Consider the following 18,011-nt stretch of genomic DNA (forward strand, 5'->3'; position numbering starts at 1 on the left):
TCCCTCATAGGGAAGAGCTGTTTTAAGTTTGGCATAAAACTCACAGGCAAAAAAAAGAAAATGAGAAATTTGTATTCAAAACAGACAGACTTCTCCATGACAAAAGGCATCATAAAATCAAAAGATCTGAGGTAGAAGAAAAAATTTCAACTCATCCAAAAAAGGGCAGATTTTTCAAATTAACAAGACAGAGTCTAATAGAAAATGGACAAAGAATCTGGACTGTTCAGAAAGAATATAGAAATGACACTTTAAGGAGCACCTGGCTGTCTCAGTCAGAAGAGCACGTGACTCTTGATCTCGAGGTCGTGAGTTCAAGCCCTATATTGGGTGTAGAGCTTATTAAAGAAGAAGAAGAAGAAGGAGGAGGAGGAGGAGGAGGAGGAGGAGGAGGAGGAGGAGAAGGAGAAGAAGAAGAAGAAGAAGAAGAAGAAGAAGAAGAAGAAGAAGAAGAAGAAGAAGAAATAATAATAATGGCACTTAAACACTTGACAAGATTATCTGTCTGGTTCATTATAAGATTTCTCCCTTAGAAGATTGTTAGTATGTAAGCAGTACTATCAAAGTATAAATATATATAAACCCTGTGTCCCAGCAATTGCTTTCATAAGAATCCTGGCAAGCACTTAAGCAAAATGTAAGACCATCCGTCTGGTGAAATAATGGGAGATTAGAAGTAACCCAGGTGTATCCCAGCAGCAGGGGGTTAAATCAACCATGATAGCCTTTACAGGAAGAGGGGCAGCCCTATGTATACCAGTAAGGAGCCATTTCCAAGATGCATTGCTAAATCAAAACGTGATGTAGAATACAAGGTGCATACATGGAGTGCCTCTGGGTATAGTGCTGCCCTGGGAAGAGGAACTGATGGCCTGGAGCAGAGGAGGAAGGGCTGCTAGAGGGAGACTTTCACCCTGTTGTATATTTTAAGTCATGTACTGCACATATAATTTACCTAGTCGAAAAATAAACAAAAGGTAAAAAATAGCTACTCTGTCCTCTGTATGTTGCTGACTGTCATATTTCAGCCCTGCTGCCTCCCCTTTCTCCCCCAACCTTCTTCCCTCTGAACAACTAATTAAGTGGCTCCCCACTGGGATGCCTCAGAGGCATCTCACTGATGGTAACTGTGCTCTCTGGCCCCATTCCTCCCAAGTCCCCATCAGCCCAGCTAACCCAGCCAAGGGCCCTGATTCCTCCAGTGCTCTCCTAGATTCGGTTCTTCAGCATATTCTCCCTGCCACTGGGCCCTCCCCAGGCCTGCAGGAACCCTCCCTCCTGCAAAGTCTACTCATACCACTCTCCTGTGTAAAGTTCCCTGACAGTGCCTGGATTTTAATCCTGGCTCAGTCTTGACCTGGGGGAAGCAGGACCTGGCCCTGTCTTACCTGTTCACTTCTTCCTTGCCCTTACCTGGCTGCCTTGTTTACTGAACTCATCCTTGCCCCAGGACTTTGGCACCCGTCTCCTCTACCTGGAATGCTGTCTGCTGGCTGGTGAGGTGCCACCCAGCCCCATCTTGGTTCCTGAGAGCTAGCCTGTCTCTGCTCCTCATCACTCTCCACCGCTCCCCTCTCCCAGCTGGGTACTCCTAGATCAGATGCCCAGTTGTGTTTCTTCCTAGCATTTCCTCACTCAGAAATGCCTTGTTCTTTACTTGCTGTTCTCTCTAGCATCAAACTCCATGTAAGTAGGAATCTTACACTTTACTTGACTGTTACACCTTTGACTCTGATTGGTATAGTTAGGCGCTCAGTTAATATATTTTGAATGGAATGAGTTTTATTGTTTCCCATTCATCCATTCTTTCATGACATGCCCCGGGCTGCTGCTGTGATCCAGGAAGTATATCATGGATACAGCAGAAAGCAAGCTGGACATTGTCCCTGTCCCTAAGAGGCTCATTCATGACACCTTGCAGCCCATGATGGTGATTTCTAGGATGGCTGTCCAAATTTGGTCAGGAGTTTGTGGGCACCTTCTGTGACAAGCATCAGCGCCCAGAGCACAGAGTGAGCTGATACTCTATTGCACGTCACTGCTGGGTCAGCCTGCCTCCTGTTCTGGATGCTCTCACTCTTTGCGGCCTGGGCTGGCATTCTGATTGATAATACATTGATACGACAACACTGTTTCATGTTTTTCTTTGCAGAGGGATGTTTGCTGGAGGATTGAAGGAGATGGAGCAGGAAGAGGTCCTGATCCACGGCGTGTCCTACAATGCCATGTGCCAAATCCTGCATTTCATTTATACCTCTGAGTTGGAGCTCAGCCTGAGCAATGTTCAGGAGACGCTGGTTGCTGCCTGCCAGCTGCAGGTGAGGCTGCCCTCGCTCCAGCAAGGCAGTCCCAAACCCAGGGGTGTTCTGCAGGTGTCTGCAGGGCAGTGGTATGAGGAGGATCAGCAGGCGAAGATGCCAGGCAGCAAAAGAGACTACAGGTCGGGCAGAGGCTCTTGGGTGGTACATGGCTCAGCCAGTTCTGGGCGCTGAAGCATAGCTGCTCCAAATGCCTCCAGGTCCAGGCTCCTTCTCTGCCTTTGCCCTCTGCTCTTCTGCTGGTTCCTTTCCTTCTACCTGGCCTCTCTGTCACTCAGAAGATCCTGCATGTAAACACGGGGGCCGACCCTGAGGTGGGTATGTGATGTCCTTCGTGCCCCAGCGTCCGACAAAGCTGAGCTCCCAGACCCTTTCTGCTCGTCCCCCCACTTGGCTTTGTCAGTCTGTTTGAAACCACTTTCCTTTTTGTCATTGAACTTTGAATAGTTGTTTTCCTACAGAACGCCAAAAGTTTTCTGAGGCTTTGACAGTGTGACTTACATTTTAGAAGGCTGTATTAGCTCGGCAGTGTGGGTACAGTCACTCAGGGCTGGGCCTGCCTGTGCCTTTGCTCTCAGGAGCCATCATCAGATGGTTTCCTCTGGCTGGAGAGACTTCTCGCCTTCCATTTGTTGAAAGTGAAAATGAAATGCTATGGTGAGTTTATTATCCTGACCTTTTCTCAGGTCAGAGCATGTTTGGGGCCATCAGAAAGAATGCAGGTCCGGAAAACCAACCTGTTTAGGGGTGTCAGGAGGCCCCACCCTGCGTGGCAGGGCCCCGGCAGTTCCCTGCACATTCACTCACACATGGGCGGGTGGGGGGCACTTGGCCCGTACTTGTTGGGTTGGTTTGACCACAGCTCTTCCTATGCCACAAGTGGGTAGAGCCAGTGCTCCTGAGCACTTTAGTGTCTCTGAGGTCATTGTGAGGGGTAGCATGGGATGGGCATCCCTGCTTTACCTTGAGCAGCCTGGCTTTTGGGGATTTGATTTTTAACATATTGGGATTCTATGCAATGTTCCTTTTTTTTTTTTTTTTTAATGCTTATTTATTTTGAGAGAGAACAAGCACGTGGGAGGGGAAGAGAGAGAGGAAAGAGAATCCCAAACAGGCACTGTAAATGTGGAGCCCAATGAGGGGCTTGATCCCACAACCCTGGGATCATGACCTGAGCCGAAATCAAGAGTCAGATGCTCAACCAACTGAGCACCCCTGGTGCCCCTGCAGTTTTGTTTTTTGTTTTTTATTTGTGTGTTTTTGGGTTTTTTTGTTTTTTGTTTTGTTTTTAATTTTATTCAAATCCCAGCCAGTTAACATACAGCGTGGTAATGGTTTCAGGAGTAGAATTTAGTGATTCATCACTTACATATAACACCCAGTGCTCATCCCAACAAGTGCCTTGCAATGTGGTTTTTAAAGCAAGTTTGACTTGGCATAAGAGTTCCAAGTCCATAGGCCCACCAGGGTCCTGTTTGTTCATGTAGCCAGTGACCACATTCTCCCCTTGCTCTGTGCCTTGCACTAATTCAGGATCACACTGTTCGTGGTGTCCCCAGAGACTTGGATCTGAATCCCAGTGAGACTGTCACCACTGGGTAACCTCTAGCAATGATTCCTTTCTCCGAGCCTCTTGTGGGCTCCTGCACTGGGCAGGCCTGGGGTGATTCCTCTGTGAGCTTCCCCAGCAGAGGGTCCACTGCTGTGACCATGAGGATGGAAAGGAGACAATGACATGGCCCCTGGATTCTTCAGGAGCTGCTTCTCCGACCCACTGAGAGCTGTTTGCTCTCACTTTCTATCCAGAAACTGGTCCTCAGTGTCCTGGCCCGTGACAGATCAGAAGTAGTATTTTAGGAAGACAAGGCAAAGCAGAAGTGCCTGCCAAGGGAGAAAACAGGTGGTCAAGTGAACTTTTAGGGCTTAACAAAACACAGTGGGAATGGTCCATGTGGGGCAGACGCATTCCTGGCACTTGGCAGGTTTTCCTTCAGCTCTCATCTTGTGACCTGGCAAGCACTGAGTAGCTTGTGAAATGTGAAAAAAATAAAGGTAAAAAGATTTTAAACGTTTATTAATAAGCTTCACATACCAGCAGAATTATTGTATGTGCAATGGTTAATTTGTTGATGATAAGTGAGATATTCACATTAAAAATTTTTTTAATGTTTATTTTTGAAAGAGAGAAAGAGAGAGAAACAGTGTGAGTGGGGGTGGGGGAGGGGCAGAGAGAGAGGGAGACACAAAACTCAAAGCGGGCTCTAGGCTCCACACTGTCAGCACAGAGCCCCATGTGGGGCTCGTACTCAGGAACTGTGAGATCATGACCTGAGCCAAAGTCGGATGCTTACCGACTAAGCAACCCAGCACCTCAAGGCATTTCCGCTTTTAGGGCTATTCTAAAATCCTGTTTTCCTAAAGAACATAGCAATGCTTGGGCAGCTTTCCCCAGAGCCCTCCCCTCTGTCTCCGCCCTGCCGTGCTCTGGTTGTTTAATCACCAGGTGGCCTCTAAGCCTGTGGCTCACTTCTCAGCTCCCACCTCAGCAGTGTTGTCTCTCGCTTTCCTTCCATCTCATTCGTTTCTGCATGATTGGACACGGGCAAGTGGCAGCCACCTGTGACCCCTGTGCTAGCTGGAGTCATGCGGGCCTCTGCCCAGGCAGGGTGGCTCCCAGCCTTTTAAGAACCTAGTGGGATTCCCAGGATGGGTGCTAGGCAAGCGTCTGGAACGCTCTGCTGGCAGTTCTTAGCGCGTGGGTGCTTCAGGGCCATCTCCTGGGGAAGGGGGTGGGTTCCCTGGGCCTGCATCTTTGGCTGAGCCTGCAGTTGTGGGGGTTGTGGCAGGACAAGAGAGCTGGATGTTTCTAGAGAGCCTGGGTGGGGGGGGGGCATGAGTCCTAGGTGCCTTCCAAACCAGGGGTAATTGATACAGTGGCCACTGTGCTGCTTCCTGATTCTCTGGAGATTCAATACTTCTGATCTGAAAGGTTTTACTCTGTGCCAGGTAGTTCCTGGGTACCATCTCATCTTCAACTTACTGTTCTCCACTTTATTTTATTTTTTTTCATTTTTATTTTTTTGAGTTAATTATTTTTTTTGGTTTTCTTATTTTTTTAATATAATTTATTGTCAAATTGGCTTAAATACAACACCCAGTGCTGATCCCAGCAAGTGCCCTCCTCAATGCCCATCACCCATTTTCCCCTCTCCCCCACCCCCCCATCCACCCTCAGTTTGTTCTCAGTATTTAAGAGTCTTTTGCAGTTTGCCTCCCTCCCTCTCTGTTTGTAACTATTTTTTTCCCCTTCCCTTCCCCCATGGTCTTCTGTTAAGTTTCTTAAGATCCACATATGAGTGAAAACATATGATATCTGTCCTTTTCTGACTGACTTTTTCACTCAGCATAATACCTTCCTGTTCCATCCATGTTGCTGCAAATAACATGATTTCATTCTTTCTCATTGCCAAGTAGTATTCCATTATATATATAAACCACATCTTTATCCATTCATCAGTTGATGAACATTTAGGCTCTTTCCATAATTTGGCCAATGTTGAAAGCACTGCTATAAACATTGGGGTACATGTGCCCCTATAAATCAGCACCCCTGTATCCCTTGGGTAAATTCCTAGTAGTGCCATTTCTGGGTCATAGGGTAGTTCTATTTTTAATTTTTTCAGGAACCTCCACACTTTTCCAGAGCAGCTGCACCAGTTTGCATTCCCACCAACCGTGCAAGAGGGTTCCTGTTTCTCCATTTCCTCGCTAGCATCTATTGTTTCCTGAGTTGTTAATTTTAGCCACTCTGGTGTGAGGTGGTATCTCAGTGTGCCTTTGATTTGTGTTTCCCTGATGATGAGTGACATTGAGCATCTTTTCATGTGTCTGTTGGCCATCTGGATGTCTTCTTTGGAAAAGTGTCTATTCATGTCTTCTGCTCATTTCTTTACTGGATTATTTGTTTTTTGGGTGTTGAGGTTGGTAAGTTCTTTATAGATTTTGGATACTAGTCCTTTATCCGATATGTTATTTGCAAAATATCTTTTCCCATTCTGTTGGTTGCCTTTTAGTTTTGTTGATTGTTTCCTTTGCAGTGCAGAAGCTTTTTATCTTGATGAGGTCCCAATAGTTCATTTTTGCTTTTAATTCCCTTGCCTTTGGAGATGTGTCAAGTAAGAAATTGCTGCAGCTGAGGTCAAAGAGGTTGTTGCCTGCTTTCTCCTCTAGGGTTTTGAAGGTTTCCTGTCTCACATTTAGGTCTTTCATCCGTTTTGAGTTTATTTTTGTATATGGTGTAAGAAAGTGATCTAGTTTCATTCTTCTACATGTCCAGTTCTCCCAGCACCATTTGCTAAAGAGACTTTTTTCCATTGGATGCTATTTCCTGCTTTGTCAAAGATTAGTTGGCCATACATTTGTGAGTCTAATTCTGGGTTCTCTATTCTATTCCATTGGTGTATGTGTCTGTTTTTGTACCAATACCATACTGTCTTGATGTTTACAGCTTTGTAGTAGAGGGTAAAGTCTGGGCTTGTGATGCCTCCTGCTTTGGTTTTCTTTTTCAGTATCACTTTGGCTATTCGGGATCTTCTTGTGGTTCCATACAAACTTTAGGATTGTTCTAGCTTTGAGAAGAATGCCAGCGCGTTTTGATTGGGATCGATTGAATGTGTAGATTGCTTTGGGTAGTATTGATGTTTTAACAATATTTATTCTTCTAATCCAGGACTGCTCTCTACTTTAATCGCTGCTCTTATAAATGAGGAAACTGAGGCTCAGAGAGGTTAAGAATGTGCTACAGATCTCTTTGAAGCCCAGGTTTAAACCCAGTCAGTCTGCAGTGAGCCCCAATCATCTCTACTATTGGGGGAGAGCAGCTGCGCCAGGCCTCCATTTCAGGAAAGGTCAGGGGCGGTGGAAGGGGGCCAGCTGTAAACAATAGCTTCGCGTCCCCTGTTATCCTCTGTCTCCCTCACTCAGACACTGTTCCCAGCCCAGGCTTGAATGGGGCTTGTTCTTTTCACAGATCCCAGAAATCATCCATTTCTGCTGTGATTTCCTCATGTCCTGGGTGGATGAAGAGAACATCCTTGATGTCTACCGGCTGGCGGAGCTGTTTGACTTGAGCCGTCTGACTGAGCAGCTGGACACCTACATCCTCAAAAACTTTGTGGCCTTCTCTCGGACTGACAAGTACCGCCAGCTTCCCCTGGAGAAGGTCTACTCCCTGCTTAGCAGCAACCGCCTGGAGGTCTCCTGTGAGACCGAAGTGTATGAGGGTGCCCTGCTCTACCATTACACCCTGGAGCAGGTGCAGGCCGACCAGATCTCACTGCACGAGCCCCCCAAGCTCCTTGAGACCGTGCGTTTCCCCCTGATGGAAGCTGAGGTCCTCCAGCGGCTGCACGATAAGCTGGACCCCAGCCCACTGAGGGACACGGTGGCCAATGCCCTCATGTACCACCGCAATGAGAGCCTGCAGCCCAGCTTGCAGGGCCCTCAGACAGAGCTGCGGTCGGACTTCCAGTGTGTTGTGGGCTTTGGGGGCATTCATTCCACGCCATCCACTGTCCTGAGTGACCAGGCCAAGTACCTGAACCCCCTGCTGGGAGAGTGGAAGCACTTTACCGCCTCCCTGGCTCCCCGCATGTCCAACCAGGGCATTGCGGTGCTCAACAACTTTGTGTACCTGATCGGAGGGGACAACAATGTCCAGGGCTTTCGTGCCGAGTCCCGGTGCTGGAGGTAGGCATGGGTGCTTGGCTGAGACTTGGTCTGTGGGTGACGCTGTGGTGCAGGAGTTGTGGGCCTAGGAGGCTGCTTATGGAGTGGGGTCTGCGAGGGCCGAGGCTGTAGCCTTTTAAATTAATCTTGTGGCTCATCGGGTAGGTCTGTTTTGTGGAGTAAAGTCCAGGTTAATTTGAAGAGTGAGGGCTGTGGTGAGGCAAGGAAGAGGGGACCCAGCATGCTTCCTTTCGCTGTTCTTTTCCTCTCAAACCCACTCCCACTGTCTTGTTGGTGAGGGTCTAGGTTGTGATTGTGCACTTGGACTGGCCAAACACAGGGAGGGGCCTAGTTGCCAGGAACACTGGGCAGGGCAGCTTCTCCTTCCATCTCACCCTCTCCGGCTTTGACATGTATTGTCCAGGGCTCCCTCTGCTAGGCAGCTCTGCCCTCTGAAGCACAGGCGTTGGTGGAGGATGGCTTCCGGTCCTCCCTCCCTCTTCTGCAGTGTACAGTTCTCAGCCTACGGGACCCAAAAGACAGGCATCGCTGAACCTCGTGCTAGGTTTCACCACCCTTGCCTGCCCTGTCGTCAGTGGTGTTGCTGGACATGGGGTCCCCCGAGGTCCTCTGAGGAGGCAGTTTTTCAAGAAGGAGTGGGATATTGTGATGTACTATATATGTTTTTGCTATATGTTAGGTCTATATCCACAGTTTCTGGTTCACAGCTCCCAGAACTCAGAATTTCCCAAGGGAGGAGAGTGCTAATTTTGTCTTGTGTTATGTTAATGAGGTGACTTTGGAAGACCCCAAGTGTAAGGGGGTGCTGGTTACTGGGAGAACCAGCCCTGTGGTTAGAGGGTTGGAATTTCAGGCCTACCCGCTGACCTTGGGGAGGGCAGAAGGGCTGGTGGCTGAGTCAGTCGCCAGTGGCCAGTGATTTAATCAATCATGCCTATATCGTGAAGCCTCCATAAAAACCCAAAAGAGGGGGTTGGGAGAGCTTCGGGATTGGTGAACACCGAGTTGGAGGTGCTGGGAGATTGGCACACCTGGAGGGGGCAAGGAAGCTCCCTACTCTTTCCCCAGACCTTGCTCTATCTATCTCTTCCTGTCTGGCTATGGCTGTTCCTGATTTATATCCTTTTATAACAAACAGGTAATCTAGTAAATATGTTTTTCTGAGTTCTGTGAGCCGCTCCAGCAGGTTAATTGAAACCCAAGTAGGGGGGTTCATGGGAACCTCTGATTTATAGCCAGTTGGTCACAGGTACAACCTGGTGCTTCAGAGTGATATTCTGAGCCAGAGGGGGTTATTGGAACCTCCAGTTGGTAGCTGGTAGGTCAGAAGCATAGTAAACAGCCTGAGCTTGTGAGTAGTGTCTGAAATGGGGACAGGTGGGGTGGGGAGGCATCTTATAGACTGAGCCCTTAACCTGTGGGATCTGATGCTTTCTCCAGATAGATAGTGTTAGAATTGAGTTGAATTGTAGGACTCAGTTGGTGTTCTAAGAATTGCTTATTAATGTGCAGAAAGTGTTGTGGTCCCCCCACCCCACCCCCCGCCACTGCCCTGCCCCAACACACATTGGAACTGAGTACAGAAACCCAAAAGAGGGGGTTTTGTGGACTGTCATGGTCTGTAGGATGCTTCCAGCTCTGTCAGTCTATGGAGCTATGATCTCACAAATCCATTTTTGAGGGCAGAGCAAAGAAACCAACGCAGATCCCCATAGCCTCAGCTACCATTAGGTGTCTAGGGCCCCTCCACTGTGCTTTGGCTTGATATCGTGGGATTTGGTGCATGTGGGAAGTCTCCATCTTCTGTAGGCTGAAGGAAAGCTGGCATTGCAGAGAGAGAGATTGCCAGCTGCTTCCATGGCTGTGAGGTACTGACCAAGTTCATGTTCATGTTTCCATCTTTGGGGGTGGAGGTGGGATCTGGCCTGGCCATGCCCCATGAGGGCCCCAGCACTTCTGGGAAGAAATCACCTTTGTTAAACTGATGAGACGCAAAGCTTGGCAGCTCAGTTAAGGTTAAACAGGAGGACATGCTGAGTACAGAAAGGAGGAAACAATACTTTGATTTTCTCTCTAACAGAATACCCTCCAGAGTGGGTGTGGCAGCACCAGGTTCAGCCTTCCCTTGAAAAGCCTCAAAGCTTCCTTTTTAAAGGGGCCTGTTTCTTTCACAGTGGGAGGGCCAAAGCCACATCTCCCTGCTGAGGCAACCCACAGACCTACAAAACAGACCTCTCCAGGGTGTTACGGTCACCAGCCATTAGCATACAACGGGGTGGTTGTGTGCCCACTGGGAGGCCATCCCTGGGGCTTTCCCAGAGGGCCATGCCCCAGGGCAACAGTTGGGTCCACTGCCTGCCCTTAGTCTGCCCTTTTACTGCTTTGATGTCCGTTGCACTCAAGACTAGTCTAAATTTCCCATTGGTGAACATGTGCTCTGAGTCCCAAGCCAAACTCTGGAAAATGCTAGTATCAGCACCAGTGTTTGATAACCATGGCCTCAAACTCCAGTGAGAAGGTTAGGTCACTGTGGCAGGTAGGGTTGGTGAGGCCTACCTGGCAAGGGGAGGTACCTCAGAAGGGTTGGGGTGCAGTATCTGCCTGGGGTGATGGGGTGGTGGTGAGGGCCCTGGTGTCTGTTCTCTCTATAGGGTGAGAGTTCCTTTAATCTCTTCATAGACTTTTAAAACTGCCAGATGGGTCTTAATTTGAATGGTCTAAGAGTTAGGTTCTCTTCCCTCTCCCCTTCCTTAATTTACCAGTCTTAGGGTCTACAGACTCTCAGAATATGAAAAGACAAAATTTGCAGTTAGTTAGAGTTTGCATTTTGAGGCTTGAGGACTTAACAGATTATATCAGAACACTGGTATAGGAGCTTCATATAGGAAGTTAACTCTCTTGGAGCAAATTTTATTTGTACTCCTCCCCCACCCCACTTTCAAAAGTCCACATTATTCCACTTTGCTTTCATGAAAGACCTACGTTAGTGCCTATTTTCACTAACCAGTAGAATTCCAAAGAGGATTTTCACTTTTACAAAAACAAGACGAAAAGAGAAGATCATGTTCAGCATTGGTTTAGCAGTGAGCCTTTGTAGAGGAGCTTGCACCCTTAGCGAGATGGCCCTTCCAAGTGCCTTCCCCAGGAATGACACCCAGCATCTCAGCATCAAGTGACCATAGCTTTGAACTCTATTTGTAAGCATCTGTGCTTTATCTCCATTTATTTTGTGCATTCATTAGCAAGGTGTGACTTCAGTTATCAGAAAAGCCCTGAGAACGGTTATTTTTTGGGCCTGGGAATGCTCAAATTTTTTTCCATGTAAACTAATTGCAATTGCTCTGTTTTATGCCATTTCAACTTCTGAAAGGTTTCCAAGAACACCCTACTTTCGGATGGGAGAGGGCAGAGCCTGTACTGATATGCCTTACCTGGGAGTGGCCTTTTGCCCTCTGACCTTACTTAGAATAGCCAGTTGTTTTTAACGTGGGGCATTCCCATGTCTGTTTGGAATTTAAAATATATTTTAAACATTTCTTTGATTGTAATGGACTTCATTAATAGTCATAGGAATGTTGGAGCGCCTGGGTGGCTCAGTTGGTTAAGCATCTGACTTCGGCTCAGGTCATGATCTCACGGTTTGTGAGTTTGAGCCCTGCATCAGTCTCTGTGCTGCCAGCTCAGAGCCTGGAGCAGCTTCAGATTCTGTGTCTCCCTCTCTCTGCCCCTCCCCTGCTCATGCTCGTGCTCTCTCTCTCTCTCTCTCTCTCTCTCTCTCTCTCAAAGAATAAATAAACATTAAAAAAAAAAGTCATGGGAATGTTGGGGCACCTGGGTGGGTCAGTCGATTGAGTGTCCGACTTCAGCTCAGGTCATGATCTCACAGTTTGTAAGTTTTGAGCCCTTCATTGGGCTCACTGCTGTCAACATAGAGCCCACTTCGGATCCTCTGTTCCCCTTTCTCTCTGCCCCTCCCTGCTCTTGCACATGCTTTCTCTCAGAAGTAAATAAACATTAAAAAAAAAAATAGCCATGGGAATGCTTAAGTTGTGGAAATACAGAAGAAAAACGGTCTGCTCAATTTAACAAGGACTCCAGAGTGTTTTGTATCCACTATAGCTTGAGCTTCCGAGTTTGCAGTAGGGTGATCTAAATTCTGCCTTAAAGTGACTAGAACTGTTTATATCCTTCTGTAGCTAGTTTTTATTAGAAAAAATATTACTTGAGAACTTATTCTGACAAAGTAGAAAATCAAGAAAGAAATGTGGAATACAGGACACAGTGGGGAGATAAGAAACGAGTGCAACTGTGATTGTGTCTAAATTACTGATGTATGGTGTGTGTATGTATTGCGTGTGTGTGTGTGCGCACGCACACGCACGCACGCACGCACACGTGCGTGTGTTAAATCTGAAACTGCAAATCCAAATGAATGTATCTGAGGAAGCTGTGAGGGCCGGAAGGAAGCAAGTGGAAGCATCGGGTGGGTCTTGCTTGTCTCACTCTGGTGGATGATGCCGACTTGCACTTAACTAACCCGTTTGGGGTTGGGGGAACATGTACATGAATGAGTGTTGTACACAGGAAAGGCAGTGGGAAGCGCCATCCCAATCAGTTGGCAGGGCCTCACGACTGCCGAGCCCTGGACTGGCTTGGGCTCCGGTCCCCAGCTGGACCTTCAACTGGCTGGGCCTCTTGTCATTGAGTTCTTAACCGCCACCTCCTTGGGAGGCCCTTCCTGGTCCCCGTGAGAGAGCTCTGACCTCCCGGCCCCCTCTGCCCAATAGATTATGATCTCTGAGTAGATCATCCTCTCTCTACCTCTGTTCTTGTCCTTTGTGGCGTTTGTCATTATATGGAGTGCTTGCTTACGTGTTCTCTTTAGCTTGCTTCCCATCTACAATGGAAAGAAGGGTCCTGGTCTGGAGTTTGCCTCTGGATTCGCAGCACTGAGCACCATGCCTGATCCATGTTGGGTCGCCGGTGAATATTTGCAGAGTGACTGAATGATTTCACCTATGGTAATCTTTGTTCAATTCACTGAGCCCTGAGTTACAGCGAAGTCTAGGAATACAGACTTGAGTCAGTCTTAACGAAGTCCCTTTCTGAGCCCTCACGATAGCTTTTGGAGGCAGGTGGCATCCCCCTGTTGGCCAGGTGCAGAAACTGAGTGAATGTCAAGGGAGGGAAATCAATGCCTAGACACACCCAGCTGGATGGGGCAGACCAGCTGTCCATCCTGGGTCTGTGTGACCCACATGCGTGTTCTTTCTCTCCTGTTGGCCCCAACCCCTGAGCACCTTGTTTCCTGTCATTCCTGTCTGGCAGGGAAGAGCTGGCCAAAAGGTGCAGGCAGGAAGAAGCAGCTGCCTAGCGCATCTGGATGAAACTTGTCTCTTCACCAACCAGTGTGGGGCACAGACCCAGACCAAAGCAAACTTTGCTCACTCTCTAATGAGCCAGTTGAAGTTCAGCTTGTCTTCTTGGGGTTGGTCTTTCTATGGAGAAATAACCACTTACCTGAAAGCGGCTGTAATTATGCATGAGCTATTGAGCAAGGAGGCTTCAGAAGCAGGCACTCAAGATGCTGGTGCCTGAGTGGATGTCCAAGGGAAGGGGCCAGATGCAGGTCAGGGGAATAGTGGGCTTGGCCCTTGGGCTCTCAGGGTCCTGGTCCCTCAAGGTTCTGTAATTGTCTGTATTGACCCAAGTAGCATACTTGCCTGTGTGCCCCACGGAGTGCCAGGCCTGGGGCATGGAGTGCGGCAGGGCTGAGTGCTGGCAAGGTTGGTGTGGACTGGGCTGTAAGGGCCTCCTCAGCTGCTAGGCTAGTGAGGATTTTGGTGTGAGTGGGGGCTTTGCTGCTGAGGGTAGGATCGGTGGGCAGAGGGAGCGTGGGGTTCCGTTCAGGACCGGTGAGCAGCCAGCTGGAGATGGTTAGGAGGCCTTTGCAGTGTGGGTCTGACATGCAGGAGGAGGAAGTGAGGGGTGATAGCTTGTCTCCTGGGGTGATTGAGATCCTGTGGGTTGGGCATGTGAGGCCCCTCAAAGGCAAATGAGGAGCAGCACGACCTCAGGGGGGCTATGGGAGGGGGGCAGCCACACAAAGCTCAGAATGAAGTTGCTTGGGGATATGACTTTTTAAAAAAATGTTTATTTTTGAGAGAGAGAGTGGGGGATGGGCAGAGAGGGGTACAGAGGATCCAAAGCAGGCTCTGCGGTGACAGCAGAGAGCCCAGTGCAGAGCTTGATCTCCATGATTTGAGCTGAAGTCAGACACTTAACCGACTGAGCCATCCAGGCACCCCTCTCCATCAGCCTTTTAAAAAATCATATCCCCGGGGTGCCTGCGTGGCTTAGTTGGTTAAGCATCAGACTTGGCCCAGGTCATGATCTCGTGGTTTATGAGTCCCACGTTGGACTCTGCACTGACGGTGTGGAGCCTGCTTGAGATTCCCCCGCCCAATCTCACTCTCTCTCTCTCTCCCTCTCTACTCCTCCCCCATTTGTGCTTTCTCTTGCTCTCTCATGATAAATAAACCTTTAAAAAAAAGGTTGATGGAGAAAGAAGGAGATGTGGGAGATGGCTCTCATTCCACCAGCTGGCAACAGGACAGCTTAGGAGAGGTACCTGAAGTGATGGAGGTGTGGTCTATGACAGGATGCTGGCAGACGACTCTGGAGGGAGTGTTGGCATTGGCCATAGGCCGGGAGGCTGTTGTACCTGTCCAGGGATGGGCATTCTTCAATGGGGATGGGACTGTGGGGACCATGGATCTGGATAGGTGAGATGGGGCAGCCTGGGGTGGACAGATAGGTGGGCTAGAAACCCCCCATGAGGTCACCCCTAGAATATGATGGCATCATGGGCAGAAACCCGAGTTCCTGGTCATGCTTTCCAGGCTCCATGCTGGGGACATATCCGTGTTCAGGCATGTAGCAGCCTGCTGGTGTGGCTGTGGGTAGGCCTGTGCTGGTGTGAGGGTACAGTGGTGCTGGGGTACAGTGATGGAGCAGGAGGTGTGGGCCTGCTGGGCAGGCTTTCTGGCCTATCAATGATGCACTGCCTTCATGTTCCCTCAAAAGGTATGACCCAAGGCACAACCGCTGGTTCCAGATCCAGTCCCTGCAGCAGGAACACGCCGACCTGTGTGTGTGTGTTGTGGGCAGGTACATCTATGCGGTGGCGGGTCGCGACTACCATAACGATCTGAATGCTGTGGAACGTTATGATCCCACCACCAACTCCTGGGCTTACGTGGCTCCGCTCAAGAGGGAGGTAAGGAAGCCCCTCCAAGTGGGGCCTTCTCCTGTCTGCTTTCCTTAGACGGTGTGCAGAGTGAATGTGTGGCCAGGCCAGGGAACTAGGCCCAGTGGGTACCTCCAAAGACTCTGCACTGTGATTGGACGGGGGACCCCTGAGGTTCAGCCACCCCCTGGGGAGATCCTCCCGAAGCACGCAGCAGACTCCATTCCCCAGAATTTCACCCCTATCTCGCCCATCAAAGGTCTCGCCACCTTGTCCCAGGAAGCTGCCTTAACCCTGCAGTTCAAATGCAGACAGAACCCTTCACCTTGTCTGTCCTTCAGGACAGTGGAGCTGAGCTGGGACGTGTCCAAAAATGTTAAACAGAAGGGACACTACCATAGAGGAGGTCTCAGGAGCCTCAGGCCTACACAGGCTTCCTGGAGGGTGGGGCCTTTGAAAAGCCAGAAAACCAGTTTAGAAGTCGTATTTCATATTTATTCATTTGTTTTTTAAAATCATGTGCATCCTGCATAGTACTTTGGATCTGATTTGAAGATGTTTAAAATATGGTCATTGTGCAAAGGTGGTGCTTTAGGGATGTGCCTGTCTTATCTTATGGACTTGGGATATTAGGACCCTGGCTGTAAAAGCAGGCACAAGATCCTAGGGCAAGGAAGAGGCCTCAGTGATCCAGGTCCCATGTTTTGGGTCCTACCTCAGAGCAGGGTAGGCACCCTTCCCGTATTGGCATTATAATTCGGGGAGCACCTTCTATGGCTCAGGCTACCTTTGGGCATCTCTGAGCCCTCTAGTGGCAGAGGATGGTGTGGGGACACACATGGGGCTATTTCCCAGGCTCTGCCATAAGAGCTCCTGCCTTTCTGAACCTCTTTCCAAACCTCCCCTCTTTATCTCTCACCTCTCTCACAATTCCCTCAGGGGTGTAGATTTTGACCTCAGGGGGCTGAGGGTCTTCCTGATGGGCCCAGCTCTTTTCCAGGGCCCATGAGGCCTCTGAGACTGGGGTCTCCCACTGTAGTTCTCCCAGGTAGGAAGCTAGCCTGCTCCTTGCTCTTCAGCTTTGGGGAAGGAAGCCCCCTTTGGTGGGGTACTCACTACCCTCATTCTGGAAAAAGGAAAAGATTTTGTATGGGAAAGATCAGGGGGTCATTGAGACCTGATGGACACCTGAATTCTGTTCTGGAAAGGAGTGGGAATGGGGGGCTCCAGGGGTTCTTTGTCTGGGGCTGCCTGGTGAAGCTGTAGTTCTCCGATGTGGCCACAGAGGGGCAGCCTCGATCTTCAACCTGCTTCTCCCCAGAATGTCAGTGTTCCTTCCTTCCTTCCTTCCTTTGTACTGTTTGTTCATTTCAGCTACTTTTTATTAAGCACCTACCATATACCGTGTTCTGGGGATCCAGTGGTGATAAAAAATGAGAAAGGATTTCGCACGCGCGCACACACACAGGTCATGGCGCTCACAGCCCATGTTAAGAGAGACTGCTTTTAACCTCTAAACAAATCATTAAAGTAACTGTCTATTGTGCTAAGTGTGTTGAAGGAAATTGAGAGAGTTGAGCTCAGCATTGCTCAGAGAGGGGTCTTTGGCAGGACTAACCCGAAAAGACTGTTTGGGGAAGGCCCAAGCAAGATGTTGATTAGACCAGGGTCTAAAGGAAGCAGCTGTTGGGAGAGGGAAAAGAAGCTCCCAGGCCAGGAGGGGGACTTCCCAGTTCTGAATAAAGAGGGTTGGCATGAGGAGGGATTGTGAAGAGATGAGGGTAGAGGGGAGCAGCTCCTGAGCCATCAGGTGGTCCAGGTAGGGGCCATTGTGGCTTGTGCTAGGGTGGAGGCTATGGGGAAGGAGGGAGATGGGCAGGTTCGAGGTGTAGTTTGGAAGTAAACTGACCAGACTTGCTGATGGATCAGATGTTAGAGAATGAAAGGGGATAGATCATGGACGATGCCCAGGTGCCAGGTTTGAGCACCTGTGCTGATGACCAGGCCACTGACCAAGAAGACAAATGAGTTTGGGAATGAAAAAGAAAAGGAAAGGTTTCATCTAGGACATGATAAATATTGCAATTGGAAATGTCAGTTTGGCATTAAAAGTGAGCTCAGGGGAAATAGAAATGTGGAGGGTTTGTCAGGACATGATGGTGTGCACATGAATAGCTGTGATGAGCTCAGAGGAGCAGGGATGAAGAGAAGGTTGTGGAGGGGCAGCCAAGGAGGTAGACGAGAAGCCTGCCAGAGAACAGGGGATTTTCTCCTGTGAGCAAAGGGGGCCCACAGGTCCCAGAGAAGGCATCTATGCAGTCCACATTGCCAACTCAGAACCCACATTCAGACATAGCAAATGGCCGAGAGGAAAAAGCTGTCACACAGCCCCATCCATTTGTCATGTCCTCTCACCTGTTTCTTAGGGACCCTCATAATGCTGAGTCCCACCAACGTGGCATCATTAAGAACTGGTTGCTGACATCCCCCAACAGACCATGAACTCTCTGCCCCAGCAGCAGGCAGAGTGTTGCCTTCCTGTGTTCCAGAGGAGAAAAAGGGGATCTCTGCAGGGATCTCTACTCACTTAAAAAACCCCTCCAAGAGAATTCACACTTCTAGGAAGATAGAGTAGATACATTCTTCTTGATTCCTCTGTGCTAAGTACAACTCAAAACTCTTGGCATTATACATAA

General features: G+C 49.0%; 1 protein-coding gene across 2 annotated transcripts in view; it reads left to right on the plus strand.

Annotated features, from left to right (window-relative positions):
• The window catches only part of KLHL22 (kelch like family member 22), a 40,127-nt gene that overhangs the window by 13,677 nt on the left and 8,439 nt on the right, over positions 1-18,011 (plus strand). For both annotated transcript variants that reach the window (XM_027049604.2, XM_027049605.2), the window contains exons 3-5: positions 2,153-2,318; positions 7,348-8,066; positions 15,153-15,345. In XM_027049604.2, coding sequence (XP_026905405.1) covers positions 2,153-2,318; positions 7,348-8,066; positions 15,153-15,345 — 1,078 coding nt within the window. The remainder of the gene's footprint in view (positions 1-2,152; positions 2,319-7,347; positions 8,067-15,152; positions 15,346-18,011) is intronic.

Source organism: Acinonyx jubatus, chromosome D3 (genome assembly GCF_027475565.1).
Source record: "Acinonyx jubatus isolate Ajub_Pintada_27869175 chromosome D3, VMU_Ajub_asm_v1.0, whole genome shotgun sequence".
Lineage (NCBI taxonomy): Eukaryota > Metazoa > Chordata > Mammalia > Carnivora > Felidae > Acinonyx > Acinonyx jubatus.